The following is a 23,018-nucleotide window of genomic DNA, read 5'->3' as shown; positions in this document are numbered from 1 at the left end:
TGAGGGTCCAAATAGCTGGTGCTGAAAAAGAACAACTCATTCATTGTGCAAGCCATGTTTGATTGATGTGGATAAATTGTGGAAACAACGATGTTTGATGCCATGTGTGCATGCAGCCAGATGCCCCCAGGTGACTATGTGAAGAAGCCGGGAGATGGAGATTCGTTCTACAGTGATGTGCCTCAGGGCGTGAGCTCCAATTCAGGCAGCAGTTCCAAGAAGAGGTCTGCCTACCTGTCACATCTTCAGACCTTCTCCTGCTCATTCATCCACTCCATCCCCTCCATCAGCCAAAACATTTCTCTGTTTGGCTTCAGGTGTGCCCCCACCTTCATCTGCATTAACATCATCTTCATCTTCACGACCTTTTCTGGGGGTTAATGCTGAACTTATGGCTTTCTCCACCACGCTTTCTCTTTTGCATGTCCAGTTTTTACTAAGTTGTTTATTTAGGTTCTACCACAAATGTAAGTAAAAACAGCACATTACCGCGCTTTTAAGTCACTGTCCTTGCCTCAGCTTAAGCTCATGGTTTGCATGGCATGGGGGATGGAGTTATGTCAAAATGTGGAAACTTCTCAAGGATCATTTAACATTACTTTTGTCAGATAATAATATATTGAATACTTTAATCATAAACAAACCAAGGTCACATTTCAGAATGGTCTAGATTTTTAAAGAGAAATAAATGAACACATGCAAAATATCACCATTAACATGAATTATTTTTTTTAAATTACAATTAATCAATAAAATAGACATGATTGTTATGTCTGATTATAATGAAAATTTAATGTCCCCCAACTGGCCTGTGCTGTCAAATAATTTTTCCTCAAAGCTCACTTTACTTAGAAAATGTGATTTCCTTCTTACATGACAGCAAAGATAGACAAAAACAATTTGGCTGAAGGATATATAAAATAAAATGTATGAAAAAAAAAGTGTCTTTTCACCCATCATTCTGGTCCAGCCTGGTGCTTGACCTGTGAGAGAGGACCACTGCCCCATCCTGTCATTCCTCATGGGTTCTTTCTGTCTACATCTCCTTTTTTTATCCCCTCTGTGGTGTTTCATGCTCTCATGTCCTTGACATTGAACCCTTCTCTGTATGTGTGTCTGTGTTTGTGTTTGAAGAAGGAACTCACTGAAGAAGTGATTACTGTAAGAAGGCGTTAGATCTTGAATGCAGTAAGAAAAGGTCACCTAGTAAAGAAGTGACCAAAGGTTTTGAGAAGTACACAAGTACTGGTTTTCACAACATTTGCTGCATCTGTCTTTATTATGGCAATTTGCAAATACTCCAGAATGTTATGTAGAGAGATTGGATGAATTGCAATTCAGCTGCAGGATAGGGGTTCCACCAGTGCAGAGCTTGCTCAGGAATGGCAACATGCAGGTGTGAGGGCATCTGCACACACAGTGAAGTGAAGACTTTTGGAGGATGGTCTGGTGTCAAGAGGGGCAGCAAAGAAGCCACTTCTCTCCAAGAAAAACACCAAGAACAGACTGATATTCTGCAACAAGTACAGGGATTGGACTGCTGAGGACTGGATTAGTCATTTTCTCTGATGAAGCCACTTTTCGATTGTTCGGGGCATCTGGAAAAATTATTGTCCGGAGAAGAAAAGGTGAGCGCTGTCTCGTGCCAACAGTAAAGCATCCTGAGACCATTCATGTGTGCGACTGCTTCTCATCCAAGCGAGTGGGCTCGCTCACAATTTTAACTAAGAACGCAGCCATGAATAAAGAATGGTACCAATACATCCTCCGACAGCAACTTCTCCCAACCATCCAAGAACAGTTTGGTGAAGAACAATGCCTATTCCAGCATGACGGAGCACTGAGCCATAAAGCCAAAGTGAGAACTAAGTGGCTCAGGGAACAAAACATTGTCATTTTGAGTCCATGGCCAGGAAACTCCCTGGACCTTAATCCAACTGAGAACTTGTAGTCAACTCTCAAGAGGAGTGTAGACAAACAAAAACCCACAAATTCTCCTAGCACTGATTATGAAGGAATGGGTTACATCAGTCAGGATTTTTGCCCAGAAGTTGATTGACAGCATGTCAGGGTGAACTGCAGAGGTCTTGAAAAACACTGCAAATATTGACTCTTTGCTTATAACGTATAAAATTCTTGTAATTTTGATACAACACAGAAACAACTGACAAATAGATCTAAAAACACAGATGCAGCAAACTTTGTGAAAACCAGTATGTGTCATTCTCAAAACTTTTGGCCACGACAGTACATAGCGTTTTAGTCTGTAACCTTTGATTCCTGTGTTCTCCAAATATCCTTTATTAACATTATAGTTTTGATCTAACATGCATTCTTGGTCTTTGTTGCTTTGTTCTAAAGATCAAACGGTCTTTCACACTCATGGAGTGAGAGGATTCCAGATGCCAAACATTCAGACGTCTGTGAGAATGGGCGACCCAGGAGCAACTCATGGCAAGGTGAAAAAAGCAACTTTCATCAGATTAAAGTGCATTTTGTCTGTCTGTCGTCTCCATTAGGGCTGTAATATTTTTGTTTCCCTCATCAATGTTTGGTCTCCATCTTGCTTGACTGCATAGTAACAGACTGGTGAGTTCTGTTTTACTGAGTACCCATGTTACATCATCTTCAGGCTTACTACACTTCTAAAGTGATTGATTTTGTCATTGTGATAAACAGCTAGTACACACGTTTGTCCTCTGCATTTTAATCTGCTCCCCAAACTATAGGAGCAGGGTCTTTATCCAGGAGGTACAGTAGATAAAGACTGCAGACGGTCTGAAAATAAGGGTATGTTTGCTGTCAGTGCAAACGAAGGTGCTGATGGGGTGTTTCGTCATCACGATCAGCAGTGCAGCTTCACTTCTCTTCTCTAAAGCTGACAACAAAGAACATACATGGATGGCTTCTAATGTGAAGTCGATTGATCAGAAATCTATAAAATTGCATAGCAACACTCACTGTTTTCATGATGTGCCTTTATTTCTTCAGGAAATCTGAGTGGAAATCGCAAAAAGCTTAAAGGCAAAAAGTTCCGGCCACGGTCCAACTCCACTGAGTAAGTTTGTGTTTTGTGTTTGTAAATGTGTAAGCATTCATAGCACTAGCATGAGATTTCTGATGTGAAATACAGCTGCCTTTTCAACAGTGAAAGTGTTCATCGATGAGATGGGAACATAAAAAACATAAATTAAGACTGGCTGTCATCATATGCACTTGGCAGTCTAGTATGAGGCCTTTGTTACATTTGGTTAGAGCAGTACATCATGGTCTAAACTTATTGAATATTCTCTGTGTAATTGATGCAGTTGTTTGCATATACAAACATGATCTACACCTTTTGTCTATATGAATGTTTGAGCTTCTCATCATCCTCCTCTTTTGCATATGATTTTAGAAGCATGAGTCCAATATATCACTGCATTACTGCTTGGAGGGAAAAATGATCCAAACCAAAATGCAAATTATTATTTTTGCTGCATCTGAATGCAGATCTGTAAATGCGTCAGTGCACTTAAAACACTATTAAACATGTCAGATCTCCCACTAATGGAAGGCCATTGTTACCCGCTGCTAACTCGCTTGCATCTTGGTGCTCATGCAAGAAGACTGGAGCAGTCCTCTTCTCTCTTACGCAATATCCTCTCCCTCTTTCTCTTCTTCTGTGTTCTCTCTCTTCCTGTGCCCATGATTGCCCCAACTTCCTCCCTGCCCCATCCTGCAGGTTTTTAACCCCTTGCGTCCAAACTGAGTATTATGTAACTAAATGGGTGACGGATGTCAATAAAAACACAGAAGGACCCTACCTTAGGTACCGTCACAGATCACTTTGCCTTCTCCTCCCAGTTCTTGTTTTAGTGTTTTTTTTCTGCGTTGCTTATCCCAGCTCTTTCATTTGGGCATCTTTTGGTTCTTGAAGGTATGAACAGAAAATTCAAGGTTTTTTTTTTTTTTTTTTTTTTAGAAACAGTTTAGCTGTTTGCGTTGTGTTATCTAGAGCACAGTCAGGTTCTAATTACTAAACACAATCTTGCTTTCAGCATCATTTTTGCATTTGTGCTCTTTTACTTGCATGATAAGCTTGTAGGACCACAAAATTCTCCCGAATAGAGAAGTTCATCCAGTTGATATAGAACTATGAGATGATGACCATGCTGTTCTTAATCACCACTCGTACCCATTCCTGGGACATGCATTTCTGCACAGCGAGTGTGAGGTGTTACCCAGCCGCAATGGTCCTCCAAACAAATAAACCTTGATAAAATTCTCTTTGCTGTGTTTTGTGTCAGCAACCAGCACTGTAACCCTGAGGTTTTCATGCTTTGCAATTTTCATAATTTGTGCGTCTTTACCTTCACTGTCCTAACAGTTCTGCTTGAAAGTTTATGAGCGCCTTCCAGATTTATTGATATCAGCGAGTTTCTTCTTCCAACCCTCCCAAGCACAGAGTTTCTGCTCTTTGTGTTCATTGGGCAGAGATCACTGGAGGGGCGCAGAATTGTATTTGCACAGAGGTTACCAAAATTATTTTTAGTAAATGTAAAATTAGTAAAATCTAAATAAAACACCCAAAGACTGTATAATTCGGTATACTATATAAACTAGATCTGTATATCTTGGCCTGAGACTGTCCTGGCTTATATTGGACACAGGCAGGGGGGCTTCAGGGAAAATGGTTGGGAACCACTGGTCTTAGCCACTAGGCTACTAGCTCTCTTTGATAGAACCTTAATCTTTTTAATACAACAGGTTAGAAACTGGTTATCCTGATTGATGTACCCTTGAAAGAACATAATTGATTCTACTATCACCTTCAAATGAATTGATAATCCTAGAGGTTGACGCAGGTTTGTCCTCAAAATTACATAATAACTAACTAGAGGAGACAATTGAAGCCCACACAGGGGCTATTAAGTAGCTAAGATCTCATACAATTCTCAAAGCATTTAAAGCATTTTTAGCTTGCACTACCTCCGTACTGCGCTGTTACAGTACATACGATAACTATCATATCAGTTCTTTCTCAGGTCCAGACTATAGTGTTTCCATGCTAATCTCAAGCAATGGCCACGGGTTCCTGATTTAGGAATAATGGTTCATTGCCTGGTTGGCTGGATCATGTCACTCTTTGGTTTGCTCTGTGCCATTTCAGCCAACCTCTTCTCATTAGTCATCCCTTTTGGGCCAGGAATTGATTGAGTAGCCGAGCGTTGGTCCTCTTCTAAAGCAGCAATGTCCTTTGGCAAGATGAACGCCACTCTACACAATATCCAGTGTGAGGTCTCAAAGGTTTTGTCTTCTTTGATTAGTTTGTCCACTTTTTAATCTACTTTGAAATTTGGAAAAGTCCTCACAAATTTTCAAGCACCACTGTATATATGTCTCCCTGCATCTGCATGTACAGAGTATATTTGTGTGTATATGTTTTTGCTCCTTGCTTGTGCTCTCCTGGACCTTTGCTCTTCTGTGCTACTTGTGTAGTAAGATGTCCACCCTGGTCTGGTTTGACTCCCCTCCTCATGTCTTCCATGTTTCTGATTGATGTCATTTAAACTGTGAAGGGATTAAACACCCAGCATTGGAGTAGCTCTGGGTTACATCACAGGTTGGAATCCCATCTGTGCTCTTCTTGTCCATGTTTGGCTCTGAGCCTCTAAGACAATGAAGAAACTGTCTCCTGCTGTGAGTTGGATGGATGTATAATGCAGAGTAAACCAGTGTGTTCTGCGATGCTGAATATTCCCTCAACAGCACATCAGAGAAGGTGGAGGCATGTGAAGGCATGTGGGTCGATGGTTACCTTGAGTGGAGAAAAAAAAGAGAGTCTCTGGTCTCAGAAGGTGTATTGATCTTGACTGTCATGAATTTGAGACAGACTGTGTCGTGCCCCACAGGACATTATCTCCTGCAAAGTCACCAACCTCATCTACAGGGTCGATCGCCTCCAGCCGGCGCTACCCCTACCCTCTCCCCCCACTGCCTGATGAGGAGCGGAAAGCCAACCGACAGAGTGCCAGGGTGAGCCCCGACCCCCTATATACGACACACATCCCGATAACAAACCCACTCGCTTACTCAGACTCCCTCTAGTGGTGATGGGGTGATGATTGGTAATATTCAATACTGCTGTTTAAACGCAGTTTACTTTATTCCAGAAAGTTAGTTGTACGCTTAATATCCTCACTGTGTTGATGACAGTCAGCAATAAATAATATTTATATTAGGAATAAAATTGCCCCATGCAAATTAGCTCAGTAGACCTATGCTGCTGTTTTTTTTAATGCAGGTGATAATGGTGATACTTTTTTGAGATTATAATTGAAATTATAATCAAGCAAAGCTTGTTTAGCCATTTGTCTGTGTTTCTCATCCTGTCTCTCACCCTATTTTCTTTCAGCTCTGGGAAACATCAATATAAGCCGACTCCTTGTGTAACCCTGCAGATCTTAAGAACTACATTTCTGTCTGCTTTTATACTAATTAAGAACACGGGAACAAAAGTAGACCAGTGAGAAAAACAACAGCAGGTATAAATAAAAAGACAGAGGGGGGAGACGCGAAGAAGAGGTGAAACGTCCTCCAGGACAGCGAAGGCCGCTGTGGTGTTTTCGCTCCTCCCCCAGCCCCACACCGCTGCAGCCCATCACCAACACGATGCTATTCAATTCCAAGTCACTTTTGTTTCTATGACGCTTTTCATAATGGCCAGTGCCTCGAGGCAGCTTTTTACAAAGATCACACACCCCCAGAGATCCCAAGAGTCCAAGATGACACATGCTCATGCTAAGGTGGGCTACCTCCCACCCCCAGGAAATTTGACCACAAGAATTTGACCCTCCTCCCAAACGCCTGGCCTGATTGCTGAGCAGGTTGTGACAGGGGAACGCGAGGCAGATGTTTAGGTGAAGGGTAAAAAGCACGTGTTCGTTGTAGAAGCAAAGCATTGTATGCATGAGGCTTACCTGTTTAACCCACTCATCTTAGTGTTAAAAGAAGAGAAAATTCTTTCTTTCGTGAACGAATACATTATAAGGGACTGCATGTTATGAAGGGCTGACCTGTGTGACGTACCTTTCTCTCTCGACCGCAGCAGCACCCCCTCTGACTTTCCTCTTTCTTCACGGTTTCTGTAGATATGTAAAGGTCAATGTTCAAAGAGACTGGAGGTTTTGTTTAGAGACATTTCTTTATTGAGTAAGGGGAAATAAATGACATTTTGCCCTTACCTCTTTGGATACTGTAGGTGTATTTAGGAACGTTTGCTTTTTTAGCCTGTTGTTCTGTGTGTCTTTGTCTTTGGATTCTTCTCTGAGTGACTGTAGAGGCTTTGTCTCTGGTGTAATAAAATGAAACGTTGCTTTCACCCACCGTACGCTCCACTGATAAGCTGTGAAAGCTGTGATGATTGTATCTGCAGTCCGTCCATGATGAACATGTCCTGAAACTGATCTGTGATTGCCATGTTAATAGCTCTGTATGTCCTGCCTTTTAAAGGCATAAAATAAACTACGAGTATCTGTATCTATAGGTGTACCTATAGACCTCATTGCTGTAATAAAGGACCATCCGACAGTCTTGTTCTTCATATGGGTGATGGCAGACAACTTCTAAATATGGACAGAATCAGATCGGTCTATTAAAAAAAGATTTAATATATTCAGCGACCCCCTGAGATAAATAACAAGTCAGTATAGAGGCAAAACGAGGTGTAATTATCATACTCTTTATTTTGTATTTATTAGTATTTATCTATCCATTTATGTACATTTTGGCTTGAATTCAGTTTTTTTGAATGGATACCAGAACTTAGCGTAAGAAAGCTGTGCCCCCATAATAAGGATTTTTATTCCAGTAGAACAGGATTTTATTAGATGACTTTGTTCTGTACATGTTGCTATGTGAAAGCTACAGAGATGCTAGAGAGAAGGGCTGGGCATGGAGAATCGACAACGCTGGCGTGAGTCGTCTTAGTGTTTCATGACGGTGTCCTGTATTCACCGGTATTCATATGTGCATATATTTTCCTCAGCTTCGGCGTATGCAATATAACTCATCTTAGTAGTAACATCTTGACAGCCTTGAGATGGTCATTGCCATGACTGGTAATAATAATAATACTAGTTATAAGTATTTTAAGATACATTTGTAAGTTCCCACTTTCTTTGTATTATGTTAAGATGTAAAAACAGCAGCATTTTAAGTGCATTATTATTATTATTATTGCTACTACAGTTATTGTGTTGATTCAGTTTTATTTTCCATCTATGTTGCCTTTTGACACCTCCATCGACGTCCGGTTATGCAGCCCATGTGCGGCTGCAACTGAGCTGTAACTTGTGAGGACGGACCCAGGCAGGGACAGAGATGCTGGAGACAGCCGTGTGTAAAAATGCATGCCAGCAGACCTCACTCTCTCGCTTTCCCTCCGTACACACTTCTCCGAAGAGCTTATGGCAGGCGGTGTATTTCAAGCAATACCCTCTCTCTGTCCCTGAAGCCCTCCTCTGCGTGGGACCGTTTCCCTCGGCAGCCTCCGCGAGATGCTGAGCAGGGGACCAGATGTAGGCACACGTCGTGTTGACCCGCACCCTGATCTACTCTGGTGTCCCAGGTTCCAAATTCTCATGAATGTACTTACAATACTGCAGACCAGAGGTTTTGTAAGCCTTGCATATGGACCCACCTCCTCTGTCACACATTTCCGAGCTTGTCCCAGTGTATTTTTTAGAGCAGAACAGAATCTCCAGTCCTCATGTACAATTCTATTTAATGCTGTTTTTTTCTGTTGTATGTTGTACGCAGAAGGACAGTTTTAAAAAGGTCACTGTCTATATTTGTGTTTATTACAATATCATTCAGTATTGTAATATATTTAATATAAAATAAAAGTTTCATTGAAATGACTCATTGTATTGGCTTTTCATTGATCAGAATGTAAGCCATTATTTATGTAAATAAACAAATATTAAATATAACATGATACATTAATGAAATACATTGTGTCCATGAGCAAGACACTTAACCCTGAGTGTCTCCAGGGGGACTGTCCCTGTCACTACTGATTGTAAGGATCTCTGAATAATGGAATCTGATAAATGTCGTAAATGTAATGTCATATAAATTTAAATAATAATTATTTATTTACTTGCACAAATGCAGAGATTTTGTAGGATTACATTCAATGTTGAGGACTGTAAAAGCAAACTTTGTAAGACTAAAAACACATCAACACCTTTGAAATCAGATGTCTAGAACTGCCATCCGCTCAGAATTGGCAGGACCCAGTGTGATGCAGAAATATGGCACCAGGGACTCTGGATTGATGGTGAGGATGAGTGGTGTCCTCATGCAGTATTATCAGGCTCCAAATTTATTCTGCTGCAGAACAATAACCCCAAAACATAAAACCCATGTTGTAAAGAATGATCTTAAGTATAAAAGGAAGAACAAGGAGTTCTGGGAGGGATGTTATGGCCATAATCTCAATAAGAGACAGAGGGATTTGAGGAAGGCTGTAAAACTTTGGTTTGTTCTCCAAGATGTTTGGAACAACCTACTAGAAGAGATCTGTCAAAAAAAAGTGTACCTAGAAGAATTGATTATTGTTTTAAAGGCAAAGTGATCACACCAAATACTCATTTGATTTACATTTATTTTCTGTTCATTCACTGTTAAACATTTTGAAAGCATTTAATATAACACTTTTGCACAGTACTGTATATTTAAAAGACTATTACTCAGTACAAGTATCAGAACAGCAACATTTGCAGAAAAAAGGCTTGTTTGATGTGATGGATGAATGGTTATTCTTTCCAGGAGATACAAAAGTAACTAGATACAATACAGATGAATGGTGCAGATGGTGTTGAACCAGCCTAAGCTGGTTCCTGATTGGTTAGTGTTTAGCCACATGGGGGAATGAAAATGAAAATAAGATCTGGTTAATCTGAAAATGCTTTTTTATGCATGACTTCTTTTATGAGAGGCACTGACCTGCCCCTGCACAACAAACCCAACCATATTACACACGTAATAATCATTTCCATCCATGAAATGTTATATTCTCTTTGAAATACTGTACAAACCTGTGTCACACTATTAGAGATACAAGATTGGGTAAGAGTTGGGGGTGTATAAAATTCCATAAATTCCTCTCCTGAAGAGTTTTGGCAAGCTCTGAAACAGTGATACACTACCGACCAGTTCCCTCTTTCAGATCAGGTAGCATCAGGAGAAGCTTATTATGGATGAACTGGTTACCCAGTGGGCCTTGTAGGACAGCGAATTTGACATATCTGAAAATTTCCTCCTCCAACTTGCTTACTCGTTCTGCACCAGGAAATAATCCATGTTATGGAAGTGGGCACCATCACTGGCTATGTTCTCTCCCAACGGAGAGTCACGTGGCTGCTGTGGTGAGGAGGTGGGCCATAAAGCCACAGCAAGGGAATTGTGCTCCTGTGCAGGCAGCTGAGAAGATGAATCCTTAGCTGGGTGTTGAGGGGGATGTGAACCAATCTTTCCAATTTTAGACAGGAAATGCTCCCTGTGCCTGAAAGAGAGCAGGTAAATAAACTGCAGTGGCTCTACCCTTCTGCTCTGTACTGTACCGTACCAGTAGGTAGGCATTAACTTGTCTTTTCTCAATACTCTACACATGAACATCTTTTAAAGCTGAGTAACATCTAGTGAGTGGGCTTCTCCCTCATAATCTTGCTTAAAAAAATTAATAAAACGATATAAAAGAAATCATCTTTTGGTTATTTAATCTTCTGCCATTCACAATGAAGCCCAAAGTTTTGCCTGCCACAGTAGATATAACGTTTTTTAAGCCTAAAACATGATTCATAGTACATATTAACAAATACAACAATTCTACTCAACAAATGTACAAACAAATGTGTTTTTTTTAAATGAAGTTAGCACTGAGATAAATAATAGTAAATGGTCTTCCACTAGTTGATCTGATGTGATTTTTCTACTATGTTTGCACAGGGTTAATGTCAGATGGTATAGATTTAGGCTAAATAATGTCATAAGTCTAAATTTACAAAATGAACAGGTTAAAAAAAAAACTAGATATCCAGCAAAACATGGGGGAAGCAAGGAAACTGTGTTACCTGATGGTATATGCAGCAAGAAGCAGGAAGAGTACAATCAACACGCAGCCGCCACACACCCAGAGCGAAGGAAACCGCAGCGTATCTCCCGCAATGTAGGACAGCGGATCTACACCCGAACCTGCGAGGCAGACAGATTTAATACACAATACCGTGACATCATAATAAAAAAATCTTAATTATGAATAAAAAAAGAAACTTAATATTACAGTTTGTGCTTTTCCAAGTACACATAATCATATTGTTTCAATTTTAAACCAGTATCATGTCATTCATGCATTATAACTAAGCCTGACTAACTTCATTTACTTTTTTATTCAGGTGCCTGTTCCAGTGTGGCATAGGTTCTTGTGTAATAAAACCAAATGCTGAGTTTGTTCTATTTTAAAATCATAAAAATACCATATTTCATACCCAGAAATATCTTTCTCGAAAACGTACATTTTGAAACATGGCCACACAGCATTGCAATTTTTTATTGGATTGCGAACGTCCTCTGTAAAAGTACGTCTTTCATGTAGAAGCACTGCAAATGAGGCCAATAACATCATGAGCATTAAGAACAGGACTTGTTCTGTGTGAATAATTTTATACTGGTAACTCGTTCCAACTGTTTGAATCTGGTCATCAGCTGGTCACTGCCAAGGCTTAGAAGTGTTGTGTATCAGAACATTACTACAGCACACACACACACACACACACACACACACACACACACACACACACACACACACACACGAGCTTGCCTTCTTCTTCAGGCGGTAATCCAGAACTTTCATGAAATGGCCACAAAGGCTCCTGTAAAGACAGATCATCAGAATTTTAATTTACAAACCAAATGACAGGGACGGGACATTCTATTAATGATTCAGAACTACTCTACACTGTAATATGCAAATCATAACAGAGTTTCTGGAACAAATGCAGTACATACCAAATGAGTCAAACTATTATAGAATGTGGTAGGTTCTGCCCCTGAAAAACATACAGACATATGCAGATTTATGAGCAACACTTCACAGCATCTCTTTTTACAGTATAAAGAGTTGCAATGATGTACAAAAAAATGTGGTATGTTTTTGGCAAAGGCTTCCAACTTCAAGGTTCATCTTGCATGCACAGCTCTTCAAAAATGTATTCACGTTTTTGGAGTAAAGTATTACAGAATCGTTGAAAAATGTATAATTTGCATGAATGAATTGCATGAATAAATTGATAAATGAATCATTTCTATAATTATCCTGACTGGGTAAGAATACAGCACAGAATACAGAAAAGGAAGCAAAATTGATCCCCACTTCAATCCTGGAAATGATTTGTGAAGCCCTACCAGGCAACATCTGACAATTTCTTTTATTCGCTCCATTTTAAACATCTTGCTTTGGCCCAAACCGTAGAAATGTGTGTAAAAAGTGTTGTGTCTCCACACCGGGTCTGGCAGATCTCACCTGTCCAGGTACGAGCATAAACCGGGCTAGTCCAGTCGCTCCACATTCCGTTGTGATACTCCTCTATGGCCCTGAGCTGCAGCTCATATTCAGTGTGAGGTATCACATCCAGAATCTCATAGGACAGCAGCTGCAAGGTATCTATGATCTGATGCTACACACACACAATATTATTAACATTTAAATCAATTCTGTTCCTTTAGTTGTATGAAAAGAGCAACACACACTCTTCTCACCTTTTCCCCAGACACAGGCCGGTACCTGAGTTGGAAGTTGAGTGAAAAGAAGTTGTCCTGTTTCCAGGAAGCAGGGTAAGACCAGGACACAGTGAGCATTCTGCTCCCACCTTCAACTCCGCGAACTTTGACCTGAGCAGGAGGGTCTGGTTTTACTGTAGACAACAGACGGCTCATTCAAGTCTCGGCCGGCAGCAGAAATCAAATAAGGATTGTGGAATCGTGGTAAGACAGTTACTCACATATTCCCGTGGCGGTGAAGTGGATGTCAGGGCTGGTGGCATTGCCGGCTGTGCTGGTCACACAGAGTTGGGCTACATATTCGCTGTTGTCATCCAAGCCTCTCTTCGTGTCTAACACACACCAGCATTTGTTGTGGGTCACCGAGTATGAACACTGGCCGCTTTGGCGTCTAACAGACAGCAGAGGCTCATTAGGGCGATCAGAGGATCTCAGTTCACCTCAGTCTCTTGATTGAAGTTTATTAAGGAGACTTCCAACTGTGTTGCTTGCTTAAACCGGGTGGTAGTAGCCTAGTGGGTAACACACTCGCCTATGAACCAGAAGACCTGGGTTCGAATCCCACGTACTACCATTGTGTCCCTGAGCAAGACACTTAACCCTAAGTTGCTCCAGGGAGACTGTCCCTGTAATACTGATTGTAAGTCGCTCTGGATAAGGGCGTCTGATAAATGCTGTAAATGTGTACCGCATGAATCCAGGTTGTTCAAGATCCTGGTGAAATAGACTTAAACTGTTCACAAAAACACGTTCACGTTTTCATTGAGATAACACATTTTACCAATCGTTTCATTGTTTATTCTTTCCCATATTTCACTCATAAATCCATAACACTTGTCATGTATTTTTATCTTTTTTTGCACTGTTTATATTGTATTGAATTGCATATTGCCTTTGTTGTGATGTTGCCCTGTTCAATGTTAATTGGTTCGACATCAGTTATTAACTAGAGAAGCATATTAATCAAAATGCTTAAGGGTATGAATATATGGATACAGGTTATAGTGAATACAGGATGAAGTTACACAAAAAACAATCAGGAACCAAGCACACCGTTTCTTCAGAAGAAGGTAACACCTTGGTGCTGGGGTCAGACGTTCAGGGAATGACCATTCACAGCGGATCTTATGATTTGGAGACGTCCTGTAACACGTCAGGCCAGGTTTCTGTGGAGGAACTGACATCAACCAGATGAATGTAAGTGTATATGTGTATACGGGCACTATTTTCACAGGAGTCACAGAAATAAATATATAAGACACGAAAGAAATACAGTCATTTTTGTAACAAAGACAAAGGAGAATGTGTGTTAACTGTCATTAAAGATCATGTACTGAGTCACAGAAGTAATTATATTCCAGCAAAATGGACAATTTTAAAAGATTTTTTTATGGTATATGCAAATTATGATCTTACACTAGCAAACAAACACCATGCTTAGTGTGCAGTGTACATAACAGCAATTGAAAAAACCAGTGACCTCGATCACATCTTCATTTGTTTACTGTGTGTATGGATGACAGTGTGTGTGTGTGTGTGTATGTGTAGCGGATGACAGTGTGAGTGTGTTCGTACCCCCAAGTGTGATTTTAATAGTCGACATTCGTTTTCCACTTCTGAAGCAGCTGTAATTTCCTGCATTAGCCAACCCGATTTCTGCAAGAGTCAGAGTACCGTCCCTGCTTCTTAGATCTTCTAGTGGGGTTCCGTTCATGGTCCACCATGATCCCTCTTCCTCCTTCGTCATGGGATTCTCTTCCAGTGTGGTCCTGCTGACCCTAAGTTCCAAGGCCTTGGATGCCCTTTCAGAATCAGCCTGGATGCCCATCTCCTGGGTAGTGACAGGTTTTACACCCCTTGTTGATCTCGGGTTGGTCAAGGACCTTTCTGCATGTTGGCTGGTTAACAGCACACCATCAACAACAACATCGCCGTGGCAACTTAAGATGACGTGGCTGCCTGGAACACACACCAACACACCAGGAGTGGATTCTGCATATGGAGAGACAATGCATACAATAATCTTTGTTCTTGTATGCAAGGCTTGTTCAACACTGGATGTGGGAACCGACTACATATATAGAGTAGGATTTTGGCATTTCTCTTCTCTCGCGCTGACCTCTTGCAGGAATGTGTCAGTTTGATAATGCCCCTGATTTGCAACCTGGAACTCACTTTAAATCCAGAAAAGAATTACAGCAGACCCCTGTTTCATGATCTTTTTTCCAAGGTGCCGCCGGTGAGGTCGGCTGCCATCACGACTGCTCCAGCCACAATATTGAGGTCAGTAGCAGTTGCAAAAGCATTTTACTGCATGTTATACCGTGTATGACTGTGTATGTGACAAATAAAATTTGAATTTGATCACATATATTCATGCACATCAAATCACAGCATATATATATATATATATTTTTATGCAAAGTCATATTGGGGTAGTGGTGACCTAGCGGTCAAGGAAGCGGCCCCGCAATCAGAAGGATCTGCCAAATGGAGCCACCAATGAGCATAAAGAAGTAGGTTTTAATGCAGGCATAACGGGACCTACATGAATCATCATATTGGTGTGATGGTACCATAAAATTGATAAACCAAGCATGCAAGAGGTTCAAAATATTGAACCAAGTAGGACACAGATGGACAGAAGGTACAAAATGATGTTTAAATTTGTGTCAATAAAATTTTTGTGTATGTGTGTGTGTGTGTGTGTGTGTGTGGGTGGGTGTGTGTGTGTGTGGACTACTTTGAAAACTTGCATAAACGTTAAGCTCTGCTAGTTTCACATCCTCTTTTCTTTTGTTCTCTTCCTCCATCTGTCCATCTCATTTTCTTTCGGTTTTCTCTGATTAAAATGTTCTCTATTTGTACTCTTCATACTTTTCATGTAAGTCCTCCTCTTATCAGAATTTTTCCTCTTCCTCTAATTCCGCTCTTCTCTATCTGTTCCTATCTTGCAACATGAAGAAAGATCTCCCACCAGAGAAACGGATATCCACTGAAGTAATGGACTAACCACAGTTAGTGGTAAAACAGTTCTCTTTGCTCAACATAACATATACACTGTTACACATATCTATCTCTCTCTCTCACAGACACACACACACACACAAAACGGTTACAATTAAATTTACTCTCAATATTAAACTATTAAACAAAATGCAATTATCTGGAATGTCATCATACTGAACATCAATCACATTAATCAACAATAGAGAAAGATGTATATTAAAATGCCCACTACCAGTATGTTGCCATCTGATAATATTGTCTCAATATTGACCATTTTTTCCCCTACAGGTTTTCATAAGGTCCTATTGACCACATTTATTATTATAGGTGTTACTTAGAGTACATAGTTACTGAAATACAGGATATAATAATATTAACACAATTAAAAATGAAAAAATGAACAACCTCTCCGTCTGCACGTCACGTCCAGGGAGGATTTTGCAAATGCCAAGGTAGTCAGGACCAAAGTACACTGCTTCCAGAGCCCCATGTTATTATTCTTCATCCATCAGAGTCCATCAGAAAAACATGATCCTGAACTGCACTATAAAATATAAATACTAATCAAATGTTCAAGCAATCAGAACAGTCCTTAACTGACATTGTGCGCTCACTGTGCTTGTGTCGTAAAGAAATGTGGCAAATATCCAGGCTTCCTCTTCCCTCCTTCTTTAACTACCACCTACACTTTCTGTTAGTTTGCAAAATTACTTTTGCGTTTTGCTGCTGAAACCCAGGGAATTAATTGATAAGAAACATTTTACTTTCAATGTAACCAACATAAGCTCATTATCGAATTTCTGCAGTTCAACAGATGTTGAAATAAATAACTTGCTCATGTTATTGGATGGCTGGATATTTCTGAAAATTGGTAGAGATCAATAAAATTTCTTGGTTTCCTGGATTGGATCTAGGATCCAACTTTTTAAAGAGGATTGAGATTGAAAGTTTTTGGTTTGAAAGGAGGTCGAAGAATTTGGAGATTGAAATGAAGCTCATTGTGGACATTCACTTCATTTGCAGTATCATGCTTTAGGGTTGCATTTATTCAGTTAAAACTGGGACTTTAGTCGATGTGGAGGGAATTATGAACAGATCCAAATACCAGTCCCTTTAAGTCCAGAATTTCACCTTTAAACATGACAATCACCCCAAAATGTACATCCAAATCAACAAGTGTCTACAGTCCCTGACAAAAGTCTTGTCGCTTATAATAATAACACCTGTTATTAACCTGACTTTTAATTAATCAATTGGTGTTAGAAATAGCTCAAATATTACACTTTTATGTTTTTAAACCCTACCAAATTATGTTTAATGCATTGAAATGAATTAGTTTTACTGAAAAATGATTTATTATTGAATCAAGACAGACTGGTCAAATTGAACAAATTTACTGCAAATACGTCAGCCAATTAAGTAGTGATGCTGTGAGATCCCAATTTAATATCTTGTATGACTTCCATGAGCTTGAAGGATTGGCGAGGATTCATACAATTTATTGATGAAGTAATCAAGAATAGCAAAGAAAGCAGTCTTGCATGCCTCCCAGAGTTCATCAATATTCTTTGGTTTCGTCTTCCATGCTTCATCTTTCATCCAACCCCACACATGCTCAATGATGTTCATGTCTGGTGACTGAGCTGGCCAATCCTGGAGCATCTTGATCTTCTTCGCCTTGAGGAACTTTGATGTGGAGATGGAAGTATGTGATGGATGCAGAATTTGGCCTCTTTTATGGTTGGGAATATAAAAGGTAGCTCAGATTTCTTGGTATTTCAGATTATTGATGTTGCCTTCCACCCTGCAGATCTCCCACACACCCCCATACTGGATGTAACCCCAGGCCATGATTTTTCCGCCACCAAACTTCACTGTTTTCTGGTTGAATTACAGATCCATGCGGGCTCCAGTAGGTCTCCTGCAATATTTGCAGCGACTGTGGCATAATTCAATAGAAGATTCATCTGAAAAAAAAATCCACCTTCTGACACTTTTCCCAGTGTAAATTGATTAGAAATATATATTTCAGCAGCACATTAGGTCAATTTGTACACAAGCGACAAGACTTGTCAGGGACTTCTCTAATCAATGACAGTGAAAAAGAAAGAGAATAAAACTCTGTTATGCATACATGACTGAAGGAATTTCCCCATGTTTCTTTCTCGGTTCCTTAAAATAACTTTTTTTTTTTTTTTTTTTTAAACGAGTGTTAAGAACAGAGTAATCTTTAGTGGTCCTGCTTCAAAGCTGAACATATTAATGTGGCCTGAAGCGTTACTGAAAAGTCACATATATACAGCCTTTAACAAGACTGGGGTGTGTGTGTTGCATATTACACCAGGATGCATTATGACAGTGGTTATAACTATTTCTCCACAAAAATATTTTGGGTTGAGGATGGGTTTCAGATTGATGTCTTGGAGATTCACCATCTCATCCCATATTTGAATCAAATGACATGGTTTCCTGAAGGGTGTTTAGTCTGTTTTACTGAGTAATTCTGAAGGAAGCATATTTTGTAACATTGGGTCTGCTTTTCAATTACACTGCAGAAATATCACCAATACAATTTCCAAAAACCATTTAATGAAAATTACATAAAGAATAATATAGAACTATAAATGAACTTCACCTGTTGTGAAGAAGCCCACAGATTCAGAACTCGACCACTAACTTCAATCACATCAAAAAACTGCTCCTCCAGACAGGTGCAGCAGATGATAATGTGATCTCACTTGAACGCCACTGGTCCTGTCACACCTGGAACACTGCAGCACCCGCGTGAGAATGATGATTATCCTGTTTAACTGTGTATGGTATTTGGGTCAGGGCATTGTGGCATGGCAGGGAACAAGGACAAAAATGCTCGACCCACAGACAAAGGGGGTTTAGTACTAAATAATAATGGCACAGTAACACACAGAACATAATAAAATTCACAATGACAAAGAACACAATGAGGTTACATGTATACACGGAACAATGGGTGCACACCACAGGAAACATGGAACCAGAGCATTCAGAGAAGTCATGTTCTGACAGAATAATTAAGTGATTGAAATTGTTTATGAAAATTAATACAAGTAGAAAGTCACCATAAAACCCACTCCAGATGGTCCAAAATGTGGCAGCCCGCCTCATCTTCAATCTGCCGAAACATACCCATGTCACGTTTAAATCCTTGATGTTTGCCTATAAGGCTTGTATGGAAGCGCACCCTCTTTTATAAACACACTACTAGCTACACTCCTGCGTGCCCTCTCAGATCTGCAAATAAAATGAGACTGAAAAATTCCTTCTTCACGGGGTCGCCGTTTCCAATCAACTCTGTTCTCCTTTGTTGTCCCTGGCTGGTGGAACAACTTGTCCTGCTCCATTCAACTAGCCGAGACTACTACCACCTTTAAGAAGCAGTTGAAAACTCACTTGTTTAAAAAGTGGTCATCTAAAAATAACTACTTAGCTCAAGAAAAATATTCTGATGATTTGATATGGACTTTGGCGACGACTTAAACATTTGGAGTTTGTCAGAATGAGGGTTTTTGTTTGTCCACCCGCCTCTTGACCACAAGTTCTCAATTGGTTTAAGGTCCGGGGAATTTCCTGGCCATGGACCCAAAATTTCAATGTTTTGTTCTCAAGCCACTTAGTTGTTACTTTGGCTTTATGGCACGGTGCGCCATCATTGTCACGTCCGCGAGCCGGTGGGGGAAGGATGTGCAGAGGCGGGACATACTGGGAAATAATGATTTATTAACAACACAAAACATAAAATGTCGCAGCCCTGACCGGTTGCTCCAAAGCTCCTTATAACCAGGCTCCAGTCTGAGGGCAGCGCCAGTGTTCACCCCTGTGGATGCAGGGCTGTGTATGGTGCGCCCCTTTCAGGCAAGGTGTGTATCTGGAGGTGAACGTGTGGGCTGTGGAAGCAATGGTTTGTCTGTTTGTCTTTCTGCCAAGGATTGGACCGGGAATGTAATGTTTTAGTGACCCTAAGTCTCAGGCAACTTTTACCCTGTTAAATCGACATGCCGTTGCATTTAATACCCCTAATGCTTATTAAGGCATGACATGACAAAGTTTTGAATGAAGTGTGTGGCAAAAATGTCATGATCCGGTCCGGCAGGGGTTACTCCGGGTCCGGAGTTTGTGATGTTTCCCCTGTCATGTGTACTATGTTTTAAACCCCTGTCTCGTGATGCTGTGCGTACGCGTCCTCCTTCCTCGCCATGTCCAGCCATCGTGACAGAATTGTTTAAAACGTTATATTTCTGGTTCTTTTGAGGTGCCAGCAGTACCAAGTTTGTTTTTTCCCCAAGAATTTTTGTCTCCATTTTGTGGTTTTTCAATTTAATATAATTTTTTACAGTACTGTTTAATCTGTAAATGTTTGCTGATCAAATGTGCTTTTCCTCGTAGATGAAAAACTGCCCCAGTACTCAGAGACTGTGGGTACAAATGTTGAAGAGTGTCAGAGTTGCAAGAGCAACCCAGTAGCTGTCAGGCGTGTAACCACACAGACAATCGCGACAATGAATACGACCTTGTAGCGTGCGGGATTGACCCAAACGCGGAGAGAGCCGCAGGAGGTTGGAAAACACACGCCCGAGCGCTAAAAGCGGAATCCCACCGGGGAAACGGTGTAGCTCACGATCTGAAGAGAAGGAGAACTCACGGTACCGGAGATGGAGAGGACTGGAGACGGGATCAGGAAACAGGTAGGAGCTCATGGACCATGAATGAAACACGATGGCTGAGCGAGGAGCAGGTGCCGGGACTTCCTGTTTATATCCTGTCCTAACCAATCCTCGCTCTTCCTCGCAGTCACCTGACTCCCTCACCTGACAGTAGCAACAACCGGCGAAGTATATCTCTGGTGAAGGCTGTTCATTGTACCTCAACAATGGTCGTTCACAGAGTCATCTGCAGCCAGTGGAAGTGAATGGTGCAGACAACGAGGTCCAGAACATCCACCAGCCTATATACAGAGCTCTCCCCCCATCAGCATTTTAGAGGGAAATGGCAGGCTTCCTACAGAGATCTTGTGTTTGGAGGGTATGGCCAGGGCCTACATGGATGGTAAGTCATATATAGAAGTAAGGAATTTATGTAAATGACCTTGAACATGTAGAACATAACCTCTGTCTTAATCACTTTTTCAGTTTACACTTCACACAAGATTGCCTGCTAGAGAGTGCGTTCAAGAAAGTCATGACCATCACTTCTAAGCCAAAGAAGGCTCTACGTGATTTTTAAGGGGGAGGCTGGGTAAGTAGCACTTTTTGTTGGAGACAGACTATAGAACATTTATCTCATAGAGGCATTTGATCTCATTAAATAATATTTTTATTGGAGATTTTTATGCCTTTCCTCTTCTTTTTTTTAATTATTAATTCTCTGATTAACATTTTAATATTTTTCTTGCTGTTTCTGGTTACAGTTTGGATCAGAGTGGCTTATCTCGGGAGTTCTTCTGCCAGCTGTCCAGGATGCTGTTCAACCGGAGCCATGGGTTGTTTGAATAGCTACGTCGTACAAATCAGACCCAACTCCCTTGCCAGTAAAGATCACTTGAAATTGTCAGTGCCTGATGTTCTGTTAACACCTCAAATATATATCAAATGGTTTTCACCACTTTTGCCAAATAAATCTTTGTTTTAATGAATGGTACTTTCTATGTGTTTGTGTTCAGGTTTTGGTTCTGTGGTCGTATCCTGTGGGTCCTAGTGGGTGCTAGTAGCCTATTGGGTAACACACTCGCCTATGAACCAGAAGATCCAGGTTCAAATAATACCTACCATTGTGTCCCTGAGCAAGACACTTAACCCTAAGTTGCTCCAGGGGGACTGTCCCTATAACTACTGATTGTAAGTTGCTCTGGATAAGGGCGTCTGGTAAATGCTGTAAATGTAAATGTAATGTATCCTGGCTCTGACCATGATTCACAGGCATCTGCTGCTGCTCACCTTCACTCAGTCCTTCTACTCAAACAGCTTTTTGTTTTCCATTGTAATAATTGTTATGAGGGAATATCTGTATTGATGTCTTCTATTAGGCAACAGGACATCAGCGATGTAAAAGATGTAGATTTGGCTTTCCAGAGTTTACAGTGGATGATGGAAAATGACATCACAGATGTACTGGACTGTACCTTTACAGTCATAGAGGAGGTATCTGGTCACCACTTTTCAAAGGAAGGCAACAATGCGAAGTAAGATCACCATTTAGTGACATTTGTATTTATTGAGTTGGTTTAGCTTTTGTTGCGCAGGTCCTGGAACGTGAAATTAAGCATGGTGGTTCAAAGATCCAGGTCGCTAAAAAGAATAAAAAGGAATACATTGACCTTCTGATTAAGTCAAAGGTGGAATGAGGACTGGTGGCCTAGACTAAACCTGTAGTCAAGGGCTTCCATGAGGTATGTTGTATTTATTTTCTGACTTTGGAGTCCATTCACTTTATGTTGGTCTTTCTTGAAGGTCATTCCAGAATTGCTGTATTCATACTCTGCTTCTGTCCTTATGCAGGGGTTGAAGTACAACAGGTGAAGGGGTTCAGTACACAAACTTTGCCCCTGTCACAGTGTATGTACTCATTTATTCACCTACTCTGGAATCCCCATCCAACATGTGAGAGCAGTCCTAAAGAGACTCCTCACGGTTTTATTTTGTTGGTTTATTTTAAATATATTTAGAAACCACAGCTGCCAGTAGATTTTTTTACAGAATATTTTTTACAGTGTTCCTTGTGGACTTCAACATCTTGTTTGTGCAAAAATGAATTACTAAAGACTCTGTGGCATGCAAATTTCTTCAGCCACGTTTGCAAAACCCTTTTTCTGTTTTAAGAGGTTCTGGGCAAGAGGAACCTATTTGTTCCTTGATTCTTTGCCTTACTTCATGTCGAACAGAATTGCCTGCTTGAGATGTTTTCAGCTCTTGTTTTTATTGTCTCAATTGCAATTCTTCTTTCATCAAAAAACGTGTCATAGTTTTCTTCAATGGGAACAATGATTGTGAAAGCTGAAGTGAGACACAAATTCACAGCAAATTATTACAATTGACAGATAATGACAGTGTTCAATTTTATAAAATCAAGAATATCAATGACTTATTTCTGTTTGAGTTCTGAGTAAAAAATGAAATGAAAATAAATCTTCCTGAACTGAAAGGAAATTGTGC

At 40.4% G+C, this 23,018-nt stretch overlaps 2 protein-coding genes and 1 long non-coding RNA gene across 11 annotated transcripts in view; 2 read left to right on the top strand and 1 right to left on the bottom strand.

Annotated features, from left to right (window-relative positions):
* Window positions 1–8,903, top strand: part of adam22 (ADAM metallopeptidase domain 22) — a 51,478-nt gene extending 42,575 nt beyond the window's left edge. For 2 of the 7 annotated variants that reach the window (XM_028975404.1, XM_028975403.1), the window contains 5 exons: window positions 117–317; window positions 2,362–2,459; window positions 2,992–3,058; window positions 5,895–6,018; window positions 6,398–8,903. In XM_028975404.1, coding sequence (XP_028831237.1) covers window positions 117–317; window positions 2,362–2,459; window positions 2,992–3,058; window positions 5,895–6,018; window positions 6,398–6,418 — 511 coding nt within the window. In that variant the 3' untranslated portion in view covers window positions 6,419–8,903. Of the gene's footprint in view, window positions 1–116; window positions 318–2,361; window positions 2,460–2,991; window positions 3,059–3,724; window positions 3,812–5,894; window positions 6,019–6,397 lie in introns of those variants that run through there. The other 5 variants (XM_028975405.1, XM_028975408.1, XM_028975407.1 and 2 more) reach the window with 4 other exon arrangements.
* Window positions 8,904–9,634: 731 nt separating this feature from the next.
* On the bottom strand, window positions 9,635–17,081 carry LOC114789197 (interleukin-6 receptor subunit alpha-like). Of its 2 annotated transcripts, XM_028978357.1 has the most exons (10): window positions 16,240–17,078; window positions 14,401–14,817; window positions 13,879–14,002; window positions 13,047–13,216; window positions 12,805–12,959; window positions 12,569–12,722; window positions 12,055–12,095; window positions 11,867–11,918; window positions 11,121–11,241; window positions 9,635–10,552 (listed from the first exon to the last, which is right to left on the bottom strand). In XM_028978357.1, exons 1-10 carry the CDS (start codon window positions 16,337–16,339, stop codon window positions 10,321–10,323), a joined length of 1,566 nt encoding a protein of 521 aa, XP_028834190.1. In that variant the 5' UTR covers window positions 16,340–17,078; the 3' UTR covers window positions 9,635–10,320. The 2 variants fall into 2 exon arrangements, with proteins under 2 accessions (XP_028834190.1, XP_028834191.1); XM_028978358.1 differs by lacking the exon at window positions 14,401–14,817 and having other exon boundaries at window positions 16,240–17,081.
* Window positions 17,082–17,529: 448 nt separating this feature from the next.
* On the top strand, window positions 17,530–21,678 carry LOC114788612 (uncharacterized). Of its 2 annotated transcripts, XR_003749557.1 has the most exons (6): window positions 17,530–17,590; window positions 20,257–20,555; window positions 20,662–20,916; window positions 21,000–21,105; window positions 21,278–21,416; window positions 21,530–21,678. It is a non-coding gene; the product is annotated as an uncharacterized LOC114788612 (long non-coding RNA). The 2 variants fall into 2 exon arrangements; XR_003749556.1 differs by lacking the exon at window positions 17,530–17,590 and having other exon boundaries at window positions 17,868–20,555.
* Window positions 21,679–23,018: the final 1,340 nt, after the last annotated feature.

Source organism: Denticeps clupeoides, chromosome 4 (genome assembly GCF_900700375.1).
Source record: "Denticeps clupeoides chromosome 4, fDenClu1.1, whole genome shotgun sequence".
NCBI lineage: Eukaryota > Metazoa > Chordata > Actinopteri > Clupeiformes > Denticipitidae > Denticeps > Denticeps clupeoides.
This window is presented reverse-complemented; position numbering and strand designations above follow the sequence as displayed.